Consider the following 23,344-nt stretch of genomic DNA (forward strand, 5'->3'; position numbering starts at 1 on the left):
GGCTCTAATTTGCCTCTTTGCAGTGGAATTCTCTATTTTAACCTTAATTAATACACTAATTGTAATATAAATAATAAAAATATTAGAAGAAAAATATTTTAAGTGGTCATTAATGGACCATAAGTATTGCACAAATAGTATTTAGTACCAAAAGATCTCCTCAAAATATTCAATAAATATTATTGAATTAAAATATAGGCTATTTATTTTTAAAATAGTTAAGGTGTATGGTCACATTTGACCACCAATGAGTATAAGTGTGACTTAATTAGTAAGGAATACCTGAGGGCTAAATACAAGAAAAACATTAATATTAATGTTCACAATGTTGCATCTCTACCACTCTCCATAATAAAACAATACTGTAAATGTGGCTGACGCACACTATGCTGTATGGTTTACCAAACATTTGCTGCAAACACCTGTAAAGTGAAGCTGTTGTGTAACTTACGCGGCTTAAGTCATTCACATGTACTGACACAGCGCTAGAGGTATTGAGCGCTCCGGGAACCACGTGACCACACGCGCGCGGCCGCGAGATGACAGGCGGAGTCTGAGAGAGACCTGCACTCGAGCTACAGCGCGAACTCTTTCTGAATATTTTGAACAGCTGAATATTCATCTCATGATGAAAAAGTAGAGACAATTGTAGACGAAAATGAAGAGAGATTTTATCTTAGTTTTTATTTTATGCAAAACATTTTAGTCTCGTCCTTTTTCGTCAACAATAATGCATGTTAATTTAGTCTTAGTCAGTGTTTTTGGACATTGGTGCAGTCTCGTCATCGTCTCGTCTTCGTCATGGAAAAAAAGGTTGTTAACGAACATATTTAGTCTCGTCTCGTCTGACGAAATTAACACTACAACCCTGTCTGCCCCGGAAAAAGAAAAAGTAGAATCTTTACGATCTTTGCTGGTGTTGTAAAAAAGAATTTAAGGACACACGGAGTACTTACCAACACCATCATCATTTCTGAGAGAAATAGTAAAGGTGAATGCATATACGAACAAGTTCTCCGTTTAGGATTAGAACAAATTCAACCCAAGCGCCTTTGGTGACATGGATGATTACGTTACTGTTGATCATCTGTCCATCATCGTCTAAAGCCCGCCCTGACAATATCATTGGTCCGAACAGCTCTAGTTCGAGCATAGTTGCTCCACAACGGATCAAGACCAGACCGAACTGCCCGACCTCAAATGTTATGGGCGGGGCTAAGTTCGGCTGGCATCCAGGCTATTCTTTCATGAGTTTAATAAAGAACTCTGTCTCGACTTCTGTCCAAACATATCGTCGTCTGTAAAGAATGATCAACGTTTACGTACACCAGGTGACCTGTAATTGCAAAAAAACTGTTTCCATTGCAGTTGTGCGAAAATGTCCTTTTCCAAATTGCCTGAAAAACCACCTCATGCGAGCATAATTTTTTTTTTTTGCGATATATGGGAGTTTTAGCGAAATTGCCGCGTTTCCATTGGGCGTATTCGCAATTTCAATTTGCACATTTTGAAGGGTAATGGAAACGAGGCTAATGAGAATGTCATGTGATGTGATCGGTTACCTTCTCGATCTGTTTTTGTTTATGCAGTTCTTCCTGTTGTTTCTCCTTGGCTTTGTCCAGTTCTCTCTGTTTCTGTGAGGCTTTGCGGTCCTGACAAAAAAAACGCATGCATATCCTCAAGAATCATCAGCCTTATCAATATCATGCATTTCTGCACCAAGTCATTTAAAATCAAACAAATGCAGATCTTTCTCACCATCTCCGAGTGGAGGGCGATCTGCTTTGCCAGGCCGACACTGTCACAGATCTAATATATTCAGGAAAAAAACATTTGTTTAAAGCAGGTATATACACGTCCTTATTAAAATAGAAAAAAATTCAAGATTATATGCATATATGAGCGATCAAGGTATTTGCACCTTCTCTCCGTCATTGTTTGACTCAAAGACGTAGCAGACGGTCACGGGCCGCCCATCCACTCGTCCTCCTGCCGTCTGCAGCACGAAACCAAACAAGCGCTTGTTCTCCTGATGTGTCGCACACAGCACAACGCTGGAGAGAGAGAACTGAGGAACGACAGAGCAAACACTGACTTCAGAACAGCACATCTGATATGAGCAGTGAACAAACCTGTTAAACGATTGGTTAAGGACGTACCCGTAGTCTTGTGACTTGTGTCTGTGGGTCAATCAGCCTGGAATAAACAAACAGAACTTTATAAAAGACACAAAAAGTATGGCGTAAAGTAAGCCTAGACCAAAGTACAGGAAAATACAGGATTAACCCTCTGGTGATGCTCGCGTGACGGTCAAAAATGACAGAATTTTTCATGATTTCAATGAAATGACTGTACTACACTTCAGTTCAATAATATTTTATGGTACTAAATTATATTTATGCAGTAGTTATAATCCATTTATTCACTTTGTGCGCATGGGCCTGAAAATTACATTTCCAATCTTGAATGTTTTGGAGCAAAGGCTGAAGTTTGAGCTCTTTTTAAAGTTGATACATGGCAGATTATTGCTGAACTTGAAAAAAGTTTACATTTATTGTTATGAAAAATGCCCAAAAATACCATTTAAAATGATTCATGAAATATATATTTTCCAAAAACACGTTTTACTCTAAAACTGTGAGAAAATCAAAGTCTTAATTTAATGAAGCAAATTTGAGGTTGATATCTCAAAAAATGAGCTTTCAGTCAGGTTTTGTATGTGCGCAGTACCAAACGCTTCCACTAGAGTCTCCCGTTCTTTTCCAATGCGCGAACAATACAAGTGTGACTCTTTTTCCAGGACCATTTACCCTTTTCCAATCAAGACGCGATTCCGCCTCATTCGTGCATCCAGTTTGTGCGAATGACGCAAATTTGACGCAAATTTAACGTCTTGCGCGAGTGGTGCTTTTTGTGCATTGACGCGTTTGTAGCGAATTCGCGTCTGACGCCCGAGTTTAAAAACCAACGGTTCAGATGGCAGCGTGCACACTTATTCAAATGCAATCACACCAGGGTTCCTTTTAATCCAATAAAACATGCCAAGTGTGAACACACCCTCAAGTTTGCCTGTACGAATTTAAAATGCTTGACATATTCACAGGCTCTTTATAATGACTTCAAGACAAGCAGCAGAGCCCTGATCCAGCATGAGTTCAACACAGCTGTGCGAATATCAAACGTCGTAACTCACTTCAGGCATTCGCACGTGACGAGCAGATGAGACTCGGTCATTCTGAAGATGTTGTGTATGGCTCGTGCTGCCAGGATCTGTCTCATGGTCTCATAGATGACGTCAGTGCTCTCCGTGGCCTTCACCTCCATGCAGCCCAAGAACCGAACGATGAAAAGCTGGTGCAGGATCGAGTCTGGAACAACACGAGAGATTCAGCCCGACGTCACAGCAACATGAAATCAAAATGCATTTTCTTAGTAAAAATCTCTGGGCCCGTATTCATAAAGAATCTTAATGCAAAGAGTAGCTCCTAGTGACAAAATTCTAAGAAAATTCTTAGACATGTGGGCATTTACTCTTAAAATTAACAAAAAAATCATAGTAAAGAAAAAAGTAATTCAGAAAGCATCTTAACCCTTTAAAGAGGTCTTAAGGTCAGATTTGTTAGGAGCACGTACGAGGACTTTTAAGAGGCTTAAGAGCTTCTTTAGCAGCGGAGAAAATGGCAGAAAGACGAAGAGGGAGAAGAAATGTGTTGCAGACAATGGATGACAGTGACTTAATAAGACGCTATAGATTATATCGTGCAGGGATCATGTTTGTTGCATTAAACCCAACTTTCAAACCAGCAATTAAATAGACATGCCAGCAATCAGTGTAATTGGAAAGAGTGGAACAATGTTTATAATTCTAAGCCAATCAAATACCTTATAGGAAATTAACAGCATGGTAAATAATAAAAGTATTTATATATATATATATATATATATATATATATATATATATATATATATATATATATGTGTGTGTGTGTGTGTATGTGTGTGAGTGAGAGAGAACGGTAAAATAGGACAATTTGCGCTTGTAATTTCAAAGTGAAGGCTTAGAATAGACCCTAAACTTAAAAGCGCTCCTTTTTTCCCCTTTTTGGACAACCAACCAATCACAGTCTTCAAAAGACTGTGTCATGCGTAGCAACGGGGTCAGCCCCGCCTCTTCACTAAGATAAAAGTTTTTGTATTTTCCTTGTTCAGAGTTGCTCTCAGATCGGTCCCGAATAGCTCTTAAGCTAAGACTCCTACGTAAACGTTTTTAAGCTAAATTAGGAGTTTTCTGAGAGGACTCTTAGAATCTTTATGAATACGGGCCCTGGTCTTTTCGGCTGATGCAAACAGAGCCAAATGAGTGGAGAAAATTATATTAATTAATAATATCCAGAGCATGTGAGCGGAGCAGAGTGGTAATATTTCCTCCAGAGCGGAGAACGCCTATCTGATGATCCCACTCCGCTCACTCTACCCAGAATTCCCTGTGAGACATGCTGGTTCGAAAATATGTGAAATTAGTATGGTAGCCCCTGACTAAAGTTTTTTTCTACTAGGCCTAGTTGTTCATTTAAGCCATTAGTTGACGACCAAGTACACATTTATATTAGGCTAATTTAATTACTTATATATATATATATATATATATATATATATATATATATATATATATATATATATATATATATATATATACACACACTGGAGAGAATTCTAAACAAGCGTTTACATAATACATTGGCCTATTCCGCACTCAAGCGCACACATAAAGCTTGCCACAAAGAACAGCAAAAGTAATAATTCTGAATGTGTCAAAAATAGCAAGGAGACAATTTAACTGTTTATTCATAAACTAGGTTTTTTCTTTGTCATTACCGGCTGCAAAGATGAAGTTAACGATGCGGACCCGCCATCTCCACAGTAGTGGACGCACCAAGAGAGAAATGCATATGTCATACAGATACTATTTCTTTTCGTTTTGAATTGTTTCGTTTAAAAGTAGACATTTCAAGCTTTCTATAGACATATTTCTTCCGTTTCGGTTCATTTATTTGAGGCGCTCTAGTCCATGATTAGCGCCATGATTATATTGTCTGCTATATTTGCATATTATTTATTAAATCTAGGCAATTGGTTGATGAAACATTGATCAAAACTAAGATACAATTTATTCTAAACAAAATTCACTTTAAAGAAAGGCTTTCTACAAAACAAAACTTAATGAAGTGGTCAAAATATTTTCTGATCCACTCGGTCTTCCAACATATTGTGCATCTTATGATGTGTCTTATACTCTTGCTGTTAAATTTTCATAATCAACAGATGAAATTATATAAAAAATTATATTATAATATTAAAACATAAATATGAAGAAAAAAAAAATTAAAATGGCTACAAGTATAGTGCATTACAGGGAATCAAATTTCATGTCGGAGCGGGATTTTAGCGAACGTCGTTTTACCGGTGAGCGTGAGCGGTTCATGAGTGGAGCGTTCGCTTGGGCCGTGAGCGATTGAGTCGAGCACGCTGGTATAGAGCGGATTATTGAGCTGAGCGTCACACCGCTCCGCTTCGCTCACATGCTCTGATAATATCATAGCCTGCTTTGCACACTCTAATCAAATCAGGTGGATATAATAATCAAGTCCCAGCCTACATTGTTTCTACACTGTTTCACTAGAAAATATGACATTATGGATGTTAAATGCATTGCGAATGCCATTTCATGAGCAATTTAAAGGATTAGTTCACTTTTAAATAAACTTTTGCTGATAATTTACTCACCCCCATGTCATCCAAGATGTCCATGTCTTTCTTTCTGCAGTCGAAAAGAAATTAAGATTTTTGATGAAAACATTCCAGGGTTTTTCTCCATATAATGGACTTCAATGGGCTCCAAACGGTTAAAGGTCCAAATGACAGTTTCAGTGCAGCTTCAAAGGGCTTTAAACGATACCAGACGATGAATAAGGGCCTTATCTAGTGAAACGATCAGTTTCTGCAAGAAACCAAGCAGTATTTATGCTATTATTTTACCTCTTATCAGACGAACATGATCATCTCTGAACTCAGCCATTACTTCCGCTAAGTGAGGTCAAAATACGAGCGTGGTCATAGATGTATACGTAGATAGCTCATTAGCGCTTGCACGGATCAAAAGAATGAGGCATCTACGATCTATATATCTATGACCACGGTCGTATTTTGACCTCACTTAGCGGAAGTTATGGCTGAGCTCAGAGATGATCATGTTCGTCTGATAAGAGGTACAATAATAGCATAAATACTGCTCGGTTTCTCGCAGAAACTGATCGTTTCGCCAGATAAGGCCCTTATTCATCGTCTGGTATCATTTAAAGCCCTTTGAAGCTGCACTGAAACTGTCATTTGGACCTTGAACCGTTTGGAGCCCATTGAAGTCCATTAAATGGAGAAACATCCTGGAATGTTTTCATCAAAAATCTTAATTTCTTTTCGACTGCAGAAAGAAAGACATGGACATCTTGGATGACATGGGGGTGAGTAAATTATCAGCAAATGTTTATTTAAAAGTGAACTAATCCTTTAAGCCATTAAAGGGACAGTACACACAAAAAAATACAATTCTGTCATTAAAATAAAAGATAATAATTTATACCTTTATATAAACTATTATTTTAAAACTCATGTTCTAGTTTTATATATTATCATTTTGGAGTCGCCGAGATTTGCAAAAAAATTCCCAAAAAGTTTTCTAAAATTCCTTTGATCAAAGCTGAATTTTCAGCATCATTACTCTTCAGTGTCACATGATCCTTCAGAAATCATTCTAATATGATTTGCTGCTCATTTATTATTATTATCAACGTTGAAAACAGTTGTGCTTAATTTTTGTGGATTCTGTGATACTTTTTTCAGGATTCTTTGATAAATATAAAGTTCAAAAGCAGCATTTATTTTAAATAGAATCTTTTGTAACATTATAAATATCATTACTGTCATTTTTGATCAATTTAATGCATGCTTAATGAATAAAAGCATACATTTCTTTAAAAAAATGTAATCTTACTGACCCCAAACTTTTGAATGGTAGTGTATACATATTATTTGATCAATGTACCTTCACTTTCTTCAGACTGTGTCCCTCCAGTTTCCCCGAATGGATTGGTCCTTCTTTCAGCAAAGGGAGAAACACAAACCAGTGCTTTTACGTCCATGTTTGATAATTTCCTAATAAGAGTCAAGAGTAATTGTCCTATTTATCTATCAACTTTGAGCACTCGTAACCAGACCTGCCCTGGCCGCCGCTCTTGGCCTGACTCGCGTGCTCCTCGCTGACGGGTGAGATGATGTCAAACTGAATGGGCGTGTCCGGAGCCACCAGCGAATCCAGAGACAGAGACGACAGCGCCGGAGACTCGGAGCCCACGGAGCACTGACTGCCTGACCGGGCCGTTTTGGGCCGACCTTGCCTTCAGGGGGGAAAAGACGAATGCTTTGAGAAAGAACACATGGAATCATTTACAAGCACAATATGCATGTGCTTCTCTCTGATATGGGAAATCATGGCTTGAGTTGAAATGTATTCAAATATTGCCAGTGGGTGGAGTTAAGCGCTGAGCTGGGGTTTAGTTACCCTTTAAGTAACTTAATTGGTAGTGTATTTCCAGTAATGCAATATCCACACTTGCCTTCAAGTAGTGTTAGACCGATATATCGGCCGGCCGATATATCGGGCCGATATTTGCGTTTTTTACGTGTATCGGCCGATACAAGGCTGCCGCGTTCGCCGATATTTTTTCCCCTGCATTATTTACAGACAGGCGTCCACAGGGCAGCTCTCACAGTCTTCAAACTGTCTTGCTCTCCCTCCCTCGCACATATTAATCTAAATTAATTGAGAATTGACACGATGGTAAAAGGTCGAAAGACTGAAGTTTCACGTGGAGCATTGGGAGATATTTTCCTGAATTACCGCTGGTGTTGCTCTACAAGAGATTAAGTTAAGTGCACCTATAACCATTAAATGACTAGGTTGTAAATAGTTTTAAAATTAAGTATAGTACAGTCAGTGTGCACTTTATTATGCTGCTTGCTTGTTGATACTGTGTGCAATAGTGTAATTATTTTATTTATGCTTAAATATTTATTTTCACCAATGAACTCTTTTTTTCTTGTTCTACCTCACCTGTTTTTACTATTTGTTAAATATAGTTTTTTTTTGTTCAATAAATGTTCCTTTTTTAAATTGTAAATTTTAAATTGTTATCTTCATGATCATTGTGTCATTTTTATGTTTTAAATTGAGAGAGCAAAAGCAGTATCGGCTCCAAATATCGGCTCCAAATATCAGCAGCCCGTATCGGTCATCGGCTAAGGCTGATGAAAAAAATCGGTATCGGCATCGGCACTAAAAAATCCATATCGGTCGATCGCTACCTTCAAGATTATGAACTATTATGGACAAAACTAATAATGAAATAATGCAATATTAAGTGCTGGCGTGATGTTTTGACTCACGTGCTCGGTCTGAAACTCTCGTGTCGCTGTTGAAAGGATGGAGACGGAGTCACGGCCTCCAGCGCCGACTGATTCACTCTTGCTGCGATTTCCTGCCAAAGAGAAACATTAGCAATAACTGACTTTAAAATGCATTAAAGCGGTTATGCGTGAAGAGGTTTAGGCTTTCAAGATCTGACCTCTACGCTCACCTCTGGGTTTTCACTGAGGTATATCCTCTTAGAGATGTTGTTTATCGTTGCAATCCACTAAAAGAAAAGAAAAAAAACATTTGAATTGGTGAATCTAATGCAGTTTAGGGTCACATTTCCCCCCAAATTTTGAATATAAAGCCTATTTTTTTTAGAACCATGAGTTATTTCATATTGTAACATCACATGCATGATGCACATTTTCCTCACAATTCTCATTATTGTAAATAATTTATATCAAATCTAATATTTGCATTTATGCATTATGATAATTTTCCTTGTACTGCCTTTATTTAAGCTGATTTTAAAGAAATAATTGTTATCAAAAATGTTACAATTACAGTAATGAGAATATAAAGAGAATGACTCATTAGAATTATAGGGTCATTAGAATTATACTCACCCAGGCTGCTTTTATTTGGTTAAAAATACAGTAAAAACAGTGATTTTGTGAAATATTATTACAATTTAAAATAACTTTTTTTCTATTGTGATATTTTGAGAGTTGTACAGCTTCATGTTTTTGAGTGATACATTTTATTTTTCAGGATTTTTTGATCCAGTTCAAAACAAATAGTAAAGACATTTTAAATGTTCTGATCAATTGAACGAATCCTCGCTGAATCGTATTAAAATATTAATTTCTTTCAAAACATTTTTACTGACCCTAAACATGTGAATGGCAGTGTAATAATAATTTCTGTGTTTTGTTCATGGTGAAATTGACCCTTATTTCCATATGTGCCTTTGAAAGAAGGTTCTCCATGTGACTGAGATTTAATGAAGGTCCGTTCTCTCACCTCCTCACAGTCTTTCCTGCTCTCCGCCTGTAAAATGGCCGCCCTGCGGGACAAGAGAAACAGCCATTCAGTGAAACAGTGACTCAGAATGACTCGATATCTGGCACATGCACTGTGAAAGGATAAGGCAGCCGTTTACCCGCCTGATAAATATTCATTCGAGTTTAAACCGGTTTAGCGCTTGGGAATTCTTGGGCGGCACTTTAGCACTTCAGTGTTTACACATCTCATTACTAGACTAATACCATAAGACCAGCGCAAGTCACCAAAACATTTTGGGAATTTTATGTTTCCCAAGAACAAATAAGGGCTGACAAAGAGCAAAACTGTGAAATCTGACCATGACTAGACTCAACTTTAAGCCGAAGGCATTTGCTTAAACCATTTTAGTAACCACAGAGATGAAATTGCTGTAAAAATGTCACATTTGATTACGTTTGAGCTAATTCTGGCCAAGATTGACATGTAAAACAACCAGAACCAGTGTTATTTTAGACAATATATAATATATAGTTTTTATATTTTAAGTTTTAGTAATTTTCTTGTGTTTTCTATCCTTTTTATAAGTTTGTCTGTCTACGTATTAATTTTATTAATTATTTCAGCACATCGTTCAACTATGAAAATGAGAAATTATGCTTTGGCAACTAGCTGAAATAAAAAAAGTTAATATATTTTATCTTATTTCAGTTAACGTTTATTTTATTTTAAGCAACAAAAACATGTTTTTAATGGTTTTAGTTAACTGTAATAACTCTGCAAGCAACCACACTTCCTTTAGTTTACAGTAGAGCTGCATGATCAATCATTAAAAGATGGCAAACTCCATTCAAACACCCACGCAATCACATTCCTAAATGACAACGATTTGGCAATGTCTATTAAACCTTTGACAAATATGATCACAGCAAACATTCAGATCTGCGTTCTGATCCAGAGAGAGCATTGTCATGTCTAGGTATGAAACAGCTTCACAAACTGTCTTTTCAACCCCACAGAATCATTATTTCTTCTTTCATTTTGTTTACGGTAGATCAAAATAGAATAAATCACCTTCTGAAAGTAACTTAAGACTTCAAATAAATATTGTATTGTAATCATCCAGTAATGAAACAAGTGAAGTCTTTATGAGTGAGTCATTGAATCATTAATTCAAGAGATTCGTTCAAAAACACTGATTCATCCAGTAATGAAACAAGTGAAGTCTTTATGAGGGAGTCATTGAATCATTCATTTAGAGATTTGTTCAAAAACACTGATTCATCCAGTAATTAAACAAATTAAGTATTTATGAGAGAGTCATTGAATCATCATTCAAGAGATTCCATAAAAAAATGCATATTTATCCAGTAATGAAACAAGTAATGTCTTTATGAATGAGTCATCGAATCATTCATTCAAGAGATTTGTTCAAAAACGCTGATTCATCCAGTAATGAAACAAGTAGTCTTTTTGAGTGAGTCATTGAATCATTAATTCAAGAGATTCGTTCAAAAACACTGATTCGTCCAGTAATGAAACAAGTGAAGTCTTTATGAGCGAGTCATTGAATCATTCATCAAGAAATTCGTTCAAAAACACTGATTCATCCAGTAATGAAACAAGTGAAGTCTTTATGAGCGAGTCATTAAATCATTCATTAAGAGATTCGATCAAAAAATTTGAATTTATCCAGTAATGAAACAAGTAATGTCTTTATGAGTGAGTCATTGAATCATTAATTCAAGAGATTTGTTCAAAAACGCTGATTCGTCCAGTAATGAAACAAGTAAAGTCTTTTTGAGTGAGTCATTGAATCATTCATTCAAGAGATTTGTTCAAAAACGCTGATTCGTCCAGTAATGAAACAAGTGGTCTTTATGAGTGAGTCATTGAATCATTCATTCAAGAGATTTGTTCAAAAACGTCGATTCATCCAGTAATGAAACAAGTGAAGTCTTTATGAGTGAGTCATTGAATCATTCATTCAAGAGATTCGTTCAAAAACAAACGCTGATTCATCCAGTAATGAAACAAGTGAAGTCTTTATGAGTGAGTCATTGAATCATTAATTCAAGAGATTTGTTCAAAAACGCTGATTCGTCCAGTAATGAAACAAGTGAAGTCTTTATGAGTGAGTCATTGAATCATTCATCAAGAGATTTGTTCAAAAACACTGATTCATGCAGTAATGAAACAAGTAAAGTCTTTTTGAGTGAGTCATTGAATCATTCATTCAAGAGATTTGATCAAAAATGCTGATTTGTCCAGTAATGAAACAAGTAAAGTCTTTTTGAGTGAGTCATTGAATCATTCATTCAAGAGATTCGTTCAAAAACGCTGATTCGTCCAGTAATGAAACAAGTGAAGTCTTTATGAGTGAGTCATTGAATCATTCATTCAAGAGATTTGTTCAAAAACGTTGATTCATCCAGTAATGAAACAAGTGAAGTCTTTATGAGTGAGTCATTAAATCATTCATTCAAGAGATTCGTTCAAAAACAAACACTGATTCATCCAGTAATGAAACAAGTGAAGTCTTTATGAGTGAGTCATTGATTCATTCAATCAAGAAATTTGTTCAAATATGCTGATTCATCCAGTAATGAAACAAGTGAAGTCTTTATGAGTGAGTAATTGAATCATTCATTCAAGAGATTCGTTCAAAAATGCTGATTCATCCAGTAATGAAACAAGTGAAGTCTTTATGAGTGAGTCATTGATTCATTAATTCAAGAAATTCGTTCAAAAATGCTGATTCATCCAGTAATGAAACAAGTGAAGTCTTTATGAGTGAGTCATTGAATCATTAATTCAAGAAATTCGATCAAAAATGCTGATTCATCCAGTAATGAAACAAGTGAAGTCTTTATGAGTGAGTCATTGAATCATTCATTCAAGAGATTTGTTCAAAAACGCTGATTCATCCAGTAATGAAACAAGTGAAGTCTTTATGAGTGAGTCATTGATTCATTAATTCAAGAAATTCGTTCAAAAACGCTGATTCATCCAGTAATGAAACAAGTGAAGTCTTTATGAGTGAGTCATTGAATCATTCATTCAAGAGATTCGTTCAAAAACGCTGAGGATTTTTTTTAGACAGGTTAATCAGAAAGAGTAAATGTCAAACAAAACTGCACCTAGAAGAAGTATATTGTAATACATGTACATGTAGCTTACTTCTTTCCGTCAAACGATGTGATCTGAAAGCCGAAGCGGCGGTCCTCACAATCCACAGCCATGACGGAGCAGTTGTCAATGTCCATCACGAGACCTCCGGCTACAGCTCCACGTGATTGGCTCATGAGGTTTCCTCCCTGGGTGAAGAAGTACTGCCGGTCCCAGCTGAACGACACCAGGCCTGTTTTACTGGCGGGTGTAGAAGCATGAGATCAGTACAAATGCAGGCGACTGAAGCCCATTGAAGTCTTGATGTTCTCTTACTTGCGAGTGTTGAGGTAGCCGGCCTTGCGGGTCAGGTTGCGGTTCACAGGGATGGTGTTGGGGTCCGGGTCGGGCATGTACAGCGGGTCACTGGCCTCTATCAGGTCTTGAATCGTCTGCTCCACCGCTTCAGCGTCACTGTCCATTTCCCTCCGAACACTATGACCAACAAGAGAAGAAAGTCAGACTCACAAGTACAGTTCACGACCATTCATTTCCCAGTTATTAATGAACAACTTTTCTCATTTGCAAACAGTACAAACTTAATCTGCCAAGAACAACAATGAGAAAGCACAACGGCGAGTTAAAGGGTTAGTTCACCCAAAAATGAAAATTCTGTCATTAATTCCTCACCCTCATGTCGTTCGACACCCGTCAGACCTCCGTTCATCTTCAGACACAAATGAAGATATTTTAGTTGAAAGCAGATGCTGAGAAAGGCTTCAGATAGGCCTCCATTGGCATTCAGTACATTTACACTCACAAGACCCATAAAAGGCACTTAAAACGTTGTTACAAAGTCCATCTCACCACAGTGGCTCTACAATAATTTTACGATGCGACGACAATAGTTTTTGTGCGCAAAAAATAAATAAAATAACGCCTTTATCCAACTTGTTCTTGTCTTCCGTGTGTGCCTCCACGACACATGCGCGAGAATATGACGCAGATCCGGCGTTCGGACACATGACCCAGAAGCGATTTGTTTACAAGCAGAGGAAGACGCGCGTGTCTAAGCTGTTGGATTCTACATTGATCGTGCTTTAGGTCTCGTGTAGTTCTCAAAATGGGGCTAAAGTGTGCATTTAGTGGATTCCCGAACGCCGGATCTGCGTAATATTCTCGCGCATGCGTCGTGGAGGCACACGCGGAAGACAAGAAGAGGTTAAATAAAGTCGTTATTTAGATTTTTTTGCGCACAAAAACTAGTCGTCGCATCGTCAAATTATTGTAGAGCCACTGTGGTGAGATAGACTTTGTAACGACGTTTTAAGTGCCTTTTATGGATCTTGTGAGTGTAAATGTACTGAATGCCAATGGAGGCCTTTCTCAGCATCAGCTTTCAACAAAAATATCTTCATTTGTGTCTGAAGATGAACGGAGGTCTGACGGGTGTCCAACGACATGAGGGTGAGTAATTAATGACAGAATTTTCATTTTTGGGTGAACTAACCCTTTAAACATTACTAAAACAGGAATGATAGTGTACAATAATTCATAATAGATATAACATTATAAATCAGTGTAACAGAGGCCAGCTAGTAGTCACTGTGTGAGTAAACCTCACTCCTCTGATCTCAAGAGACGCTCCAGAGGTTGCAGCCTTTAGCCTCCTTGTTAGAGCATCTGACTCTCATGCCGGCGGATCAGGGTTCGAGTCCCGCTTGGAGCGGGCGGCTCGAACAGGAGAGGCTACATCTACACTGTTTTGCCTTTTTTCATTGTTAACATTGAAACATGGCATCAAAATAGAAAGCTAACTGCTTAATACTTAACCCTAACCCATATTGTCTGAATTAGAAAAATAAGTTCTGAATCATCTGCTTCCAATTTCAAAATATGATACTAATAATCAGACCAATAAAAACCCCTATCACATAAATTCATACATTTCTTTAAATTAGGGCTGTCAAAAGATTAATCGCGATTAATCGCATCCAAAATAAAAGTTTGTGTTTACATAATATATGTGTGTGTACTTGTTGTGTTAATTATTATTTATATATATATATAAATACACACACATTCATGTATATATTTAAGAAATATTTGCATGTATATACTGTATATACATTTATATAATCTATAATATATATAAATATAAATGTTTTATATAAAAAAAAAAAAAATTTCTTAAATATATACATGCTTGTGTGTGTATTTATATATAAATAATAATTAACAGAGTACACACACATATATTATGTAAACACAAACTTTTATTTTGGATGCGATTAAATCGCGATTAATCTTTTGACAGCCCTAATTTAAATGTATTGTGATGTATTGTCAGATGCATTAGTCCAGTATTTGGTGAAAACCACTGTTATTTTAGTATTATTTGTATATTTTTATAGTATTTATTAATATAAATTAAAAGTCCCCCCCAATAATTAGAAATGGCCAAATTGTCCCCACCAATATTTACAATTCTTGCATTCGTGCACTGCTCTGCTGCACTTCATTCACGATTTTACAGCGCTCTGTATGTTAAGATGACAAAAAGTTTTAAAAGTTACATTTTTAGTCTGGTCTGCCTCAGCAGTCTAACAGCACTCGTCAAAATTATTGAGATGGCCAATCAAATCAAAGTAGGCGGGGTTTGTGTTCTCTTTTGGCTCGTGCACAGTCTTCACACAGACGAGCATGTCAATCTATCGCTTAATTCCGTTGCAGAGAGAGACTCTATTCTTTCCGGTGAAATCACAAACCAAAATACACAAACATGTCCATTCTCTTAATACACAATCATTGAACATCTTTGATTTTAATGAAGAAAACGATATGAGGGCAGACTAGAACCTGTAACCTTCGACACGGCTTACAAAAACTCTCCCACCAGACCATTGAGGAATTCAAATGTTAACAGCGGATCTATGTATTTATTCACTAACAAGAAGAATCTCGAGACTAATAATATATTTGACGCAAATTAATGCAAATATTGTTTGCAAATAGTCCCAAAATGATTATTCACCAACTAGAATTAGACCTAGAATTTCGTTCACTGTTCTGTTTCTTTATGCTTTATAAAAATAAAAAAATTGCCGTCCCCCCCAATTCAAGACAGGGTTATGGCCAGTGTTGGGGAAAGTTACTTTGAAAAGTAATGCTTTACAATATTGCGTTACTCCCTTAAAAAGTAACTAATTGAGTTAGTCACTTTTGAAGAAATGTAAAGCATTACGTTACTTTTGCGTTACTTTTTCTCACCTGGGCTGGGCTTGTTTTTGTTTTGTTTTGTTTTTTATAACAAAAAAGTTATATTTTTGTGCAACGGTAAAGACCTCTTCATAACAAAATTTAAATAATAAGCCCCAGGCTGAGGTAAAAATGCAAATTGACGCATGAACAGTAGAGGGCGCAGCTCTGGATAATGGTAGAATAGGATGCAGGAGAAAAAAGTTTTACCAATTAAAACAAAAAATCTAGTAATTTTCATCATCAAAGGTCAGCAGCAAGACATTGGTAAATTAAATATAAAGGTAGATTAAATGCATAAAAATAGTTGTTTTATTTAACATTTAATTATTGGAGGTTTACATAATATTCTGATTTTGCATTTTACTGATTTTATTCATTTTGAGGAATACAGAATCTTTTTTGTGCAAGTGAGATAAATAAATGTTCACATTTAGTCTAGAACTACAATAACCCTCATGTTCACACACACGCCTCGGCACTTACTTTTCTCAACATGGGGGCAGGAGAGCTGTCAATCAAATTAATGTGAAAAAGTAACTCAGATATTTTGTTGTAAATTTGAAAAGTAATGCGTTACTTGGAAAAAGTAATATTACGTAACTCAAGTTACTTGTAATGCGTTACCCCCAACACTGGTTATGGCCTTGGTTTAATAGGCAATATTTGTCATTTTTGTAAGATTAAGTTTTTCATATTTTATTTAATCTTTATTTTTACTAGTTTTATTTCTGTGTGAAACTCACTTCTGCACGCTGGTTCCGATGTTCGTGAGAAAATCCTCCCATTGCTGCGTCAGATTCTCTGATCCCAGTTTGAAAAAACTGATCTGATGAAACGCAAACAATAATGAAGTATAAACAGTGTTCTGAATTAAATATGAGGTCTACAGTTCATGTTAAACAGCAGCATGAACACCTGCGCCTGCATATATCCCAGTAACGGCTCCAACAGTGCGATCTTCTTCTTGTACTGCAGCATGTTGAGTGATGCGAAGTAGTGCATTGTGGTCTCGTGCTGTTTTTTCCTGGACGTGTACACGTCCTCCATCACTTCATTCTTCACCTGCAGTGGACGCATGGATGATAGGAGTTAGTTACATGTAGAGCAGGACATGCTTTTAACAACTGGGAATTGATTGGATGGTGAAAAACAAAGCGAGTCAAAAGCTCATTTCAGAGTTGGTGCAAGTTTGATGCAAGACAATGAAGACCAGTGTTTGGAATAATACACACTGATCGTTCACAATAAGATTGAGAACATACACTAAGAACGCTTTATTTCATCTCGACTTAATTTCTGTTAAAGTGCCCCTATTGTGCTTTTTCAAATTTGACCTTTCATGCCATGTGTAATAAAGCTGTTTGTGAATGTAAAAGGTCTGGGCAGTCTGAACATTAAGAAGAGAGCAGGCTCTCGGAAAGGCGGGGTTTAGAGAGACAGAATCTTCAAACAAACCGTTTTCAGAGAAATGAGATGATAATGTACACTCACCTAAAGGATTATTAGGAACACATACTAATACTGTGTTTGACCCCCCTTCGCCTTCAGAACTGCCTTAATTCTACGTGGCATTGATTCAACAAGGTGCTGAAAGCATTCTTTAGAAATGTTGGCCCATATTGATAGGAGAGCATCTTGCAGTTGATGGAGATTTGTGGGATGCACATCCAGGGCACAAAGCTCCCGTTCCACCACATCCCAAAGATGCTCTATCGGGTTGAGATCTGGTGACTGTGGCGGCCATTTTAGTTCAGTGAACTCATTGTCATGTTCAAGAAACCAATTTGAAATGATTCAAGCTTTGTGACGGTGCATTATCCTGCTGGAAGTAGCCATCAGAGGATGGGGACATGGTGGTCATAAAGGGATGGACATGGTCAGAAACAATGCTCAGGTAGGCCGTGGCATTTAAACGATGCCCAATTGGCACTAAGGGGCCTAAAGTGTGCCAAAAAAACATCCCCCACACCATTACACCACCACCACCAGCCTGCACAGTGGTAACAAGGCATGATGGATCCATGTTCTCATTCTGTTTACGCCAAATTCTGACTCTACCATCTGAACGTCTCAACAGAAATCGAGACTCATCAGACCAGGCAACATTTTTCCAGTCTTCAACTGTCCAATTTTGGTGAGCTTGTGCAAATTGTAGCCTCTTTTTCCTATTTGTAGTGGAGATGAGTGGTACCCGGTGGGGTCTTCTGCTGTTGTAGCCCATCCGCCTCAAGGTTGTGCGTGTTGTGGCTTCACAAATGCTTTGCTGCATACCTCGGTTGTAACGAGTGGTTATTTCAGTCAAAGTTGCTCTTCTATCAGCTTGAATCAGTCGGCCCATTCTCCTCTGACCTCTAGCATCAACAAGGCATTTTCTCCCACAGGACTGCCGCATACTGGATGATTTTCCCTTTTCACACCATTCTTTGTAAACCCTAGAAATGGTTGTGCGTGAAAATCCCAGTAACTGAGCAGATTGTGAAATACTCAGACCGGCCCGTTTGGCACCAACAACCATGCTGCGCTCAAAATTGCTTAAATCACCTTTATTTCCCATTCTGACATTCAGTTTGGAGTTCAGGAGATTGTCTTGACCAGGACCACACCCCTAAATGCATTGAAGCAACTGCCATGTGATTGGTTGATTAGATAATTGCATTAATGAGAAATTGAACAGGTGTTCCTAATAATCCTTTAGTTGAGTGTATATTATGAGAAAAAAAAGTGTTTTTGGACCTTGGATGCATGTAAACCTGTTGTAGGACAGTCCAAAATAAAAGTAGGAGGCTTTCAAATAGCATCATGGGGGAACTTTAAACTGAATACGGAGTCATTTGTCTTCTTTTCCCGTCCTAGACAAGGACACAGGTATTGGCCAACCGTCTCAGAGTAACAGATGCTCATCTACCGGCGGTCAGGCCAGCGCTCAGTGTGTGTTTTAATGAATGAGGACAGCCAGAGCATTCAGCAATAAAGACACACACACACACGTTACACTCCTATCAGGACATGCAAACTAACCCACCGTCAATCATACAACACTGTAAAGTCTCAAAATGCCACACCTTCTCGTTTTCCTTTCGCTTAGACAGACGGCTGTATCGGTTTATGGCTGCATCGTGATCTGAAACGAAATATACGAAACATAACGAAGCAGAAGTAATGGCTTCATTATCATATGCCGCAGCAATTATGTGAAAGAAAACAATAAAGTGCTTACCATCACTAGCAATCTGAAACACTTCCTTCAGGATGAGAATTTCTGGAGGGAAATTAATGTGTTATGTAAGCGATAATGTACCATCGGTCGGCGCATTACACAGCTACTTAACTAAAAGAGCCTGAAATATTGATTTGAGGTCAATTACATTTAGTGTGAGAAGAATAACAGACATGAAATGAACACCGGAAATGGTCGGCTTGCTATAACAATCAATTACGCAGTTTAGAGTCATTAGAAGTAGATGGCCAATCAGAATGAAGTACTCCAGAATGCATTGCTGTCTCGTACCTCTCAAGTCTCGCTCTTTAAACTGTGTGATGGGGAACATCATGGCGTCTGCGAGCTGAGTGGAGAGAACGGCGTGACAGGAGCTGAGCTGAAATAAAAGCAGAGGATTACGAGCGAAATCTCAATTATCATACCACAGGATGTTAAAGGAACACTAATTTTCCAACTCCCCTGGAGTTACACTGTTGAGTTTTACCGTTTTCGAATCCCTTCAGCCGATCTCCGGGTGTGGCGGTAGCACTTTTAGCATAGCTTAGCATAGATCATTGAGTCTGATTAGACCGTTAGCATCTCGCTCAAAAATGACCAAAGAGTTTCGATATTTTTCCTATTTAAAACTTGACTCTTCTGTGGTTACATCGTGTACTGAGGCCGACGGAAAATGAAAAGTTGTGCTTTTCTAGGCCGATATGTCTGAACTATACTCTCATTCCTGCGTAATAATCAAGAGCTTTGAGCCGTCCATTAGTGCAGCGGCGCGATGATATTACACAGCTCCTGAAAATAGGCTAACTTCTGTCAACATAACCAACGTGACAACTTGCTTACACATACCCCTTTTCCACCAAGGCAGTGCTGGTGCTGGTTTTGGAGCCAGAGCCCAGTTTCAAATTCGGTTCTTTGTCTTTCCACACTCAAAGCACCAGCTCCAAACCAGGAAAAGTGGTTCTTAAGTAGCACCAAAACATTGCTGGTCTAGAAGTAAGAACCGCTTGCGTCAGGGGCTGGAGGTGGGGTTACCGTGACCAGCCCCGGATAAGCAGAAGAGGATGGATGGATGGATGGATGGATGGAGCTAACAGCTGCTCGTTTGTAATTTCCGTCTATACAAATAACGGCGAGCTGCACGAATGCGTTTGATTCACTGGGTTTGGATGCCGATGTAAGATCGTAAAGCCATATACATTAGAGGGTGACACGGGAGTGGATTTTCAAACCTCTCCCGTCCCACTCCCACAAAATAAATCCCATCCCAATCCGACGAAAAAACTGGGGGAAAATTCCCGTCCTGTCACAATCCCAGAAGAACGAAATTCAGTACAGATCACAGCATGCCCATGCCCAGTTGAATATAAACCCCAAATGTAGTTTTTGTTCAAGACGGCTTTCAGTTCAATATAATAACGATGCACACACGTTAAATTCCACGTAAATCATCTATGCAAACACAGGCACACACACACGCGCGCACGCAGTAATTGTCTTGCAGCTGGCTTATGCCGTTTTCACGCCTTCTTTTTGGTTACTTCAGACTAGTGTTAGACCGATATATTGGGCCAATATTTGCGTGTATTTTTACGTGTATCGGCATCGGTGTACAAGGCTGCTGCGTTCGCCGTTATTTTTTTCCCTGCATTATTTACAGACAGGCGTCCACAGGGCAGCTCTCACCATCTTCAAACTGTCTTGCTCTCCCTCCCTCGCGCATATTAATCAAAATCAATTGAGAATTGACACGATGGTAAAAGGTCGAAAGACTGAAGTTTCACGTGGAGCATTGGGAGATCTTTTCCTGAATTACCGCTGGTGTTGCTCTACAAGAGATTAAGTTAAGTGCACCTACACTCTAAAAAATGCTGGGTTAAAAATAACCCAAGTTGGGTTGAAAATGGACTTACCCATCAATTGGGTTGTTTTAACCCAGCAATTGGGTTATTTTTAACCCAGCATTTTTTAGAGTGTAACCATTAAATTACTAGGTTGTAAATAGTTTTAAAGCAGCACTAGGTAACTTTTCAACCTTTATAATATATTTTCAAGACTCTTGTGATGATACATCGTCTTACAATAGGTTGAATGACACGTCTGTCATAGCCTGACGGGGTCTGTATCGTTTTTAATCGTACTTTTAAACTTCGGGTTTCGGGTAGTAACCCGAGAAAAAAAAGAACTACAAAATTCGACCGCTTTACGGCATATACTTCACTTCCACCACCACCCCACTTCCTTAAATTCGGACGTGCGAGCCAAACTATCATTTCTTTGCCGGATGTTATAGTCATGGCCGAAGCAGCACAGAAAAATAAGAAAGCAAAGGTTTTGGCAGAGGAAAGCAAAAAGAGGAAACGAGAAAGTGATGGGATTAAAGGCAGGACGAGGATCAACATTGGGCCAGCGTTTGCTCGTTGGCGTGAGCTGAAGGAGGAGGGGCTACATTCTTGCAAGTAAATACATAAGACGCACAAAATCATATTTTAGGATACCTAACATGTCTGTGATATTTGTTTATTTGTCTTGCCTCAAGCTATAATGCAAATTGATTTTTCAAATGTGCAGATTCATCTATGGTAGCTTGATATTATAACATTGACGATGTATGGTTATTTCCTACCACTCAAACATTGAATTGAAGTATCATATAGATTCTGTAAAACGGGAAACAATAGACTAGGCTACTATAATGACGCTGGCTTGTAAACGTGAGCATCGCGATCATTTGGCGTTTGAAAAAAATAAAACCCATGAAATTATATTCATATGACATGCTGAAACATATGCCACTGTACCTGGGATGAAGACATTTCACACGCGACGCAAGCAGAACACCTGCAGTGTTCAGGGCTATAGTTGTCATGTCAACAAATGCACGTGCGATGCATCCACTGATGTAGAATGACAGTTTACGACAGTAGTAGATGACAATACTGTTTCCCAACTGTAGGGGGACCCGAGAGCAAAAACTACCTTTTTCAACGCGACTTGTTTTAAAAATTGCATGAATAAAGAATAAATAAACTGGATAACCATTGCTCTTTTAATGCACCGTCAACTGGTAATTTCAAAGCAAACACTGCGCAACACGTCCTTGCATCACATAATCAAATTCAGTCAGCTAATAAAGCTTGATCATTTAATGCAATATAACATACCATTTAATACGAAGCATCAACCGTCTATATAGAAAACATTGACCTGTCCTGTATTGGCAATCTGAAAGACTATAGGAAAAATGTTTGATAGATGCTAGTAACCTACTTGGATATAAGGTGACCACCATCAAACAAACCAAATGTGGGACGATTACTAAGTTTGTGTGGGACAATGTGGGACATGTTACCAACACTAAAACATAATCTGAAACTGTTGTATAATCTTAAATTCAACATCACTGAGCCCAAAGGCAGCAGGCATCATGCAGATAACTACTTTTGAAACAGTTCTGGCCAAGTGCAACTAAATAAATAATGAAACAAATAAAACAACATTAAATTAGTTAATCTTATATATTAATTGATATGTTATATATATATTTTTTTTTTGGGGGGGGGGTTGTAGTTATGTAGTATATATATATATATATATATATATATATATATATATATATATATATATATATATATATATATATATATATATATAAAATTATTCATTTATATACAGAACTATCCATTCGTTTTCAGAAGTACTTCTACTTTGACAGGGAACACATGGAACGAATCACCGCTCCACATTTTGATTGACAGCCGTCACAACCTACTAGTGACCGTGTTTACTCCTTTCTTTTCAACCATTGGATATGGTTTAAAAAACGGCTTTTGTATTTGTGTAAGGCGGGATGTTACTTCTGACGAAGCGCTGTTAAATATAGGTGAAAAACGATGCCGCAAAAATAATAAATAAAATGCTTTCTTAAAAAGGCAAAAGAACGCGTTTTCTCAATATGATCATTAAAAATCAACAGACTGGTGAAAATGCGGGACATTTTCTCAATATGCGACATGCGGGACAAGGGGTGAAAATGCTGTGCGGTACAACGCAAAGCGGGACAGGTGGTCACCCTACTTGGATAGGCTTAAACGAAATCCACAAACTAGCCTAAATCAGACTATTTGAGCTTAAAGTCCGTACTACTTATTTAAACGTACGAAAAGAATGTCCTCCAATACCTGCGCTTTCATTGTAGACCTCAGCGGGGAAAGAAATGTACTTGAGGCATGAAAATGCGCGCTCACACTGACTTGCGTTACCGGTAGATTCATAGATGATGGTGCGCGGGC

The 23,344-nt window shown here is 37.9% G+C and overlaps 2 protein-coding genes across 3 annotated transcripts in view; one reads left to right on the forward strand and one right to left on the reverse strand.

The window, feature by feature from the left end:
* The window catches only part of traf3ip2b (TRAF3 interacting protein 2b), a 1,379,907-nt gene that overhangs the window by 1,054,812 nt on the left and 301,751 nt on the right, over positions 1 to 23,344 (forward strand). The window lies entirely within an intron of this gene.
* The window catches only part of appl1 (adaptor protein, phosphotyrosine interaction, PH domain and leucine zipper containing 1), a 32,962-nt gene that overhangs the window by 5,269 nt on the left and 4,349 nt on the right, over positions 1 to 23,344 (reverse strand). Inside the window, exons 5-21 of one of the 2 annotated variants that reach the window (XM_079844560.1) lie at positions 19,347 to 19,434; positions 19,056 to 19,097; positions 18,901 to 18,959; positions 16,754 to 16,900; positions 16,582 to 16,664; positions 12,914 to 13,072; positions 12,650 to 12,838; positions 9,491 to 9,533; positions 8,691 to 8,747; positions 8,500 to 8,591; positions 7,272 to 7,451; positions 7,100 to 7,149; positions 3,194 to 3,368; positions 2,160 to 2,196; positions 1,922 to 2,068; positions 1,759 to 1,809; positions 1,563 to 1,652 (exon numbers count right to left, since the gene is read on the reverse strand). In XM_079844560.1, coding sequence (XP_079700686.1) covers positions 1,563 to 1,652; positions 1,759 to 1,809; positions 1,922 to 2,068; positions 2,160 to 2,196; positions 3,194 to 3,368; positions 7,100 to 7,149; positions 7,272 to 7,451; positions 8,500 to 8,591; positions 8,691 to 8,747; positions 9,491 to 9,533; positions 12,650 to 12,838; positions 12,914 to 13,072; positions 16,582 to 16,664; positions 16,754 to 16,900; positions 18,901 to 18,959; positions 19,056 to 19,097; positions 19,347 to 19,434 — 1,689 coding nt within the window. Of the gene's footprint in view, positions 1 to 1,562; positions 1,653 to 1,758; positions 1,810 to 1,921; positions 2,069 to 2,159; positions 2,197 to 3,193; positions 3,369 to 7,099; positions 7,153 to 7,271; positions 7,452 to 8,499; positions 8,592 to 8,690; positions 8,748 to 9,490; positions 9,534 to 12,649; positions 12,839 to 12,913; positions 13,073 to 16,581; positions 16,665 to 16,753; positions 16,901 to 18,900; positions 18,960 to 19,055; positions 19,098 to 19,346; positions 19,435 to 23,344 lie in introns of both variants that reach the window. The other variant, XM_079844559.1, reaches the window with a different exon arrangement.

Source organism: Gobio gobio, assembly GCF_949357685.1.
Source record: "Gobio gobio genome assembly, chromosome: 19".
Lineage (NCBI taxonomy): Eukaryota > Metazoa > Chordata > Actinopteri > Cypriniformes > Gobionidae > Gobio > Gobio gobio.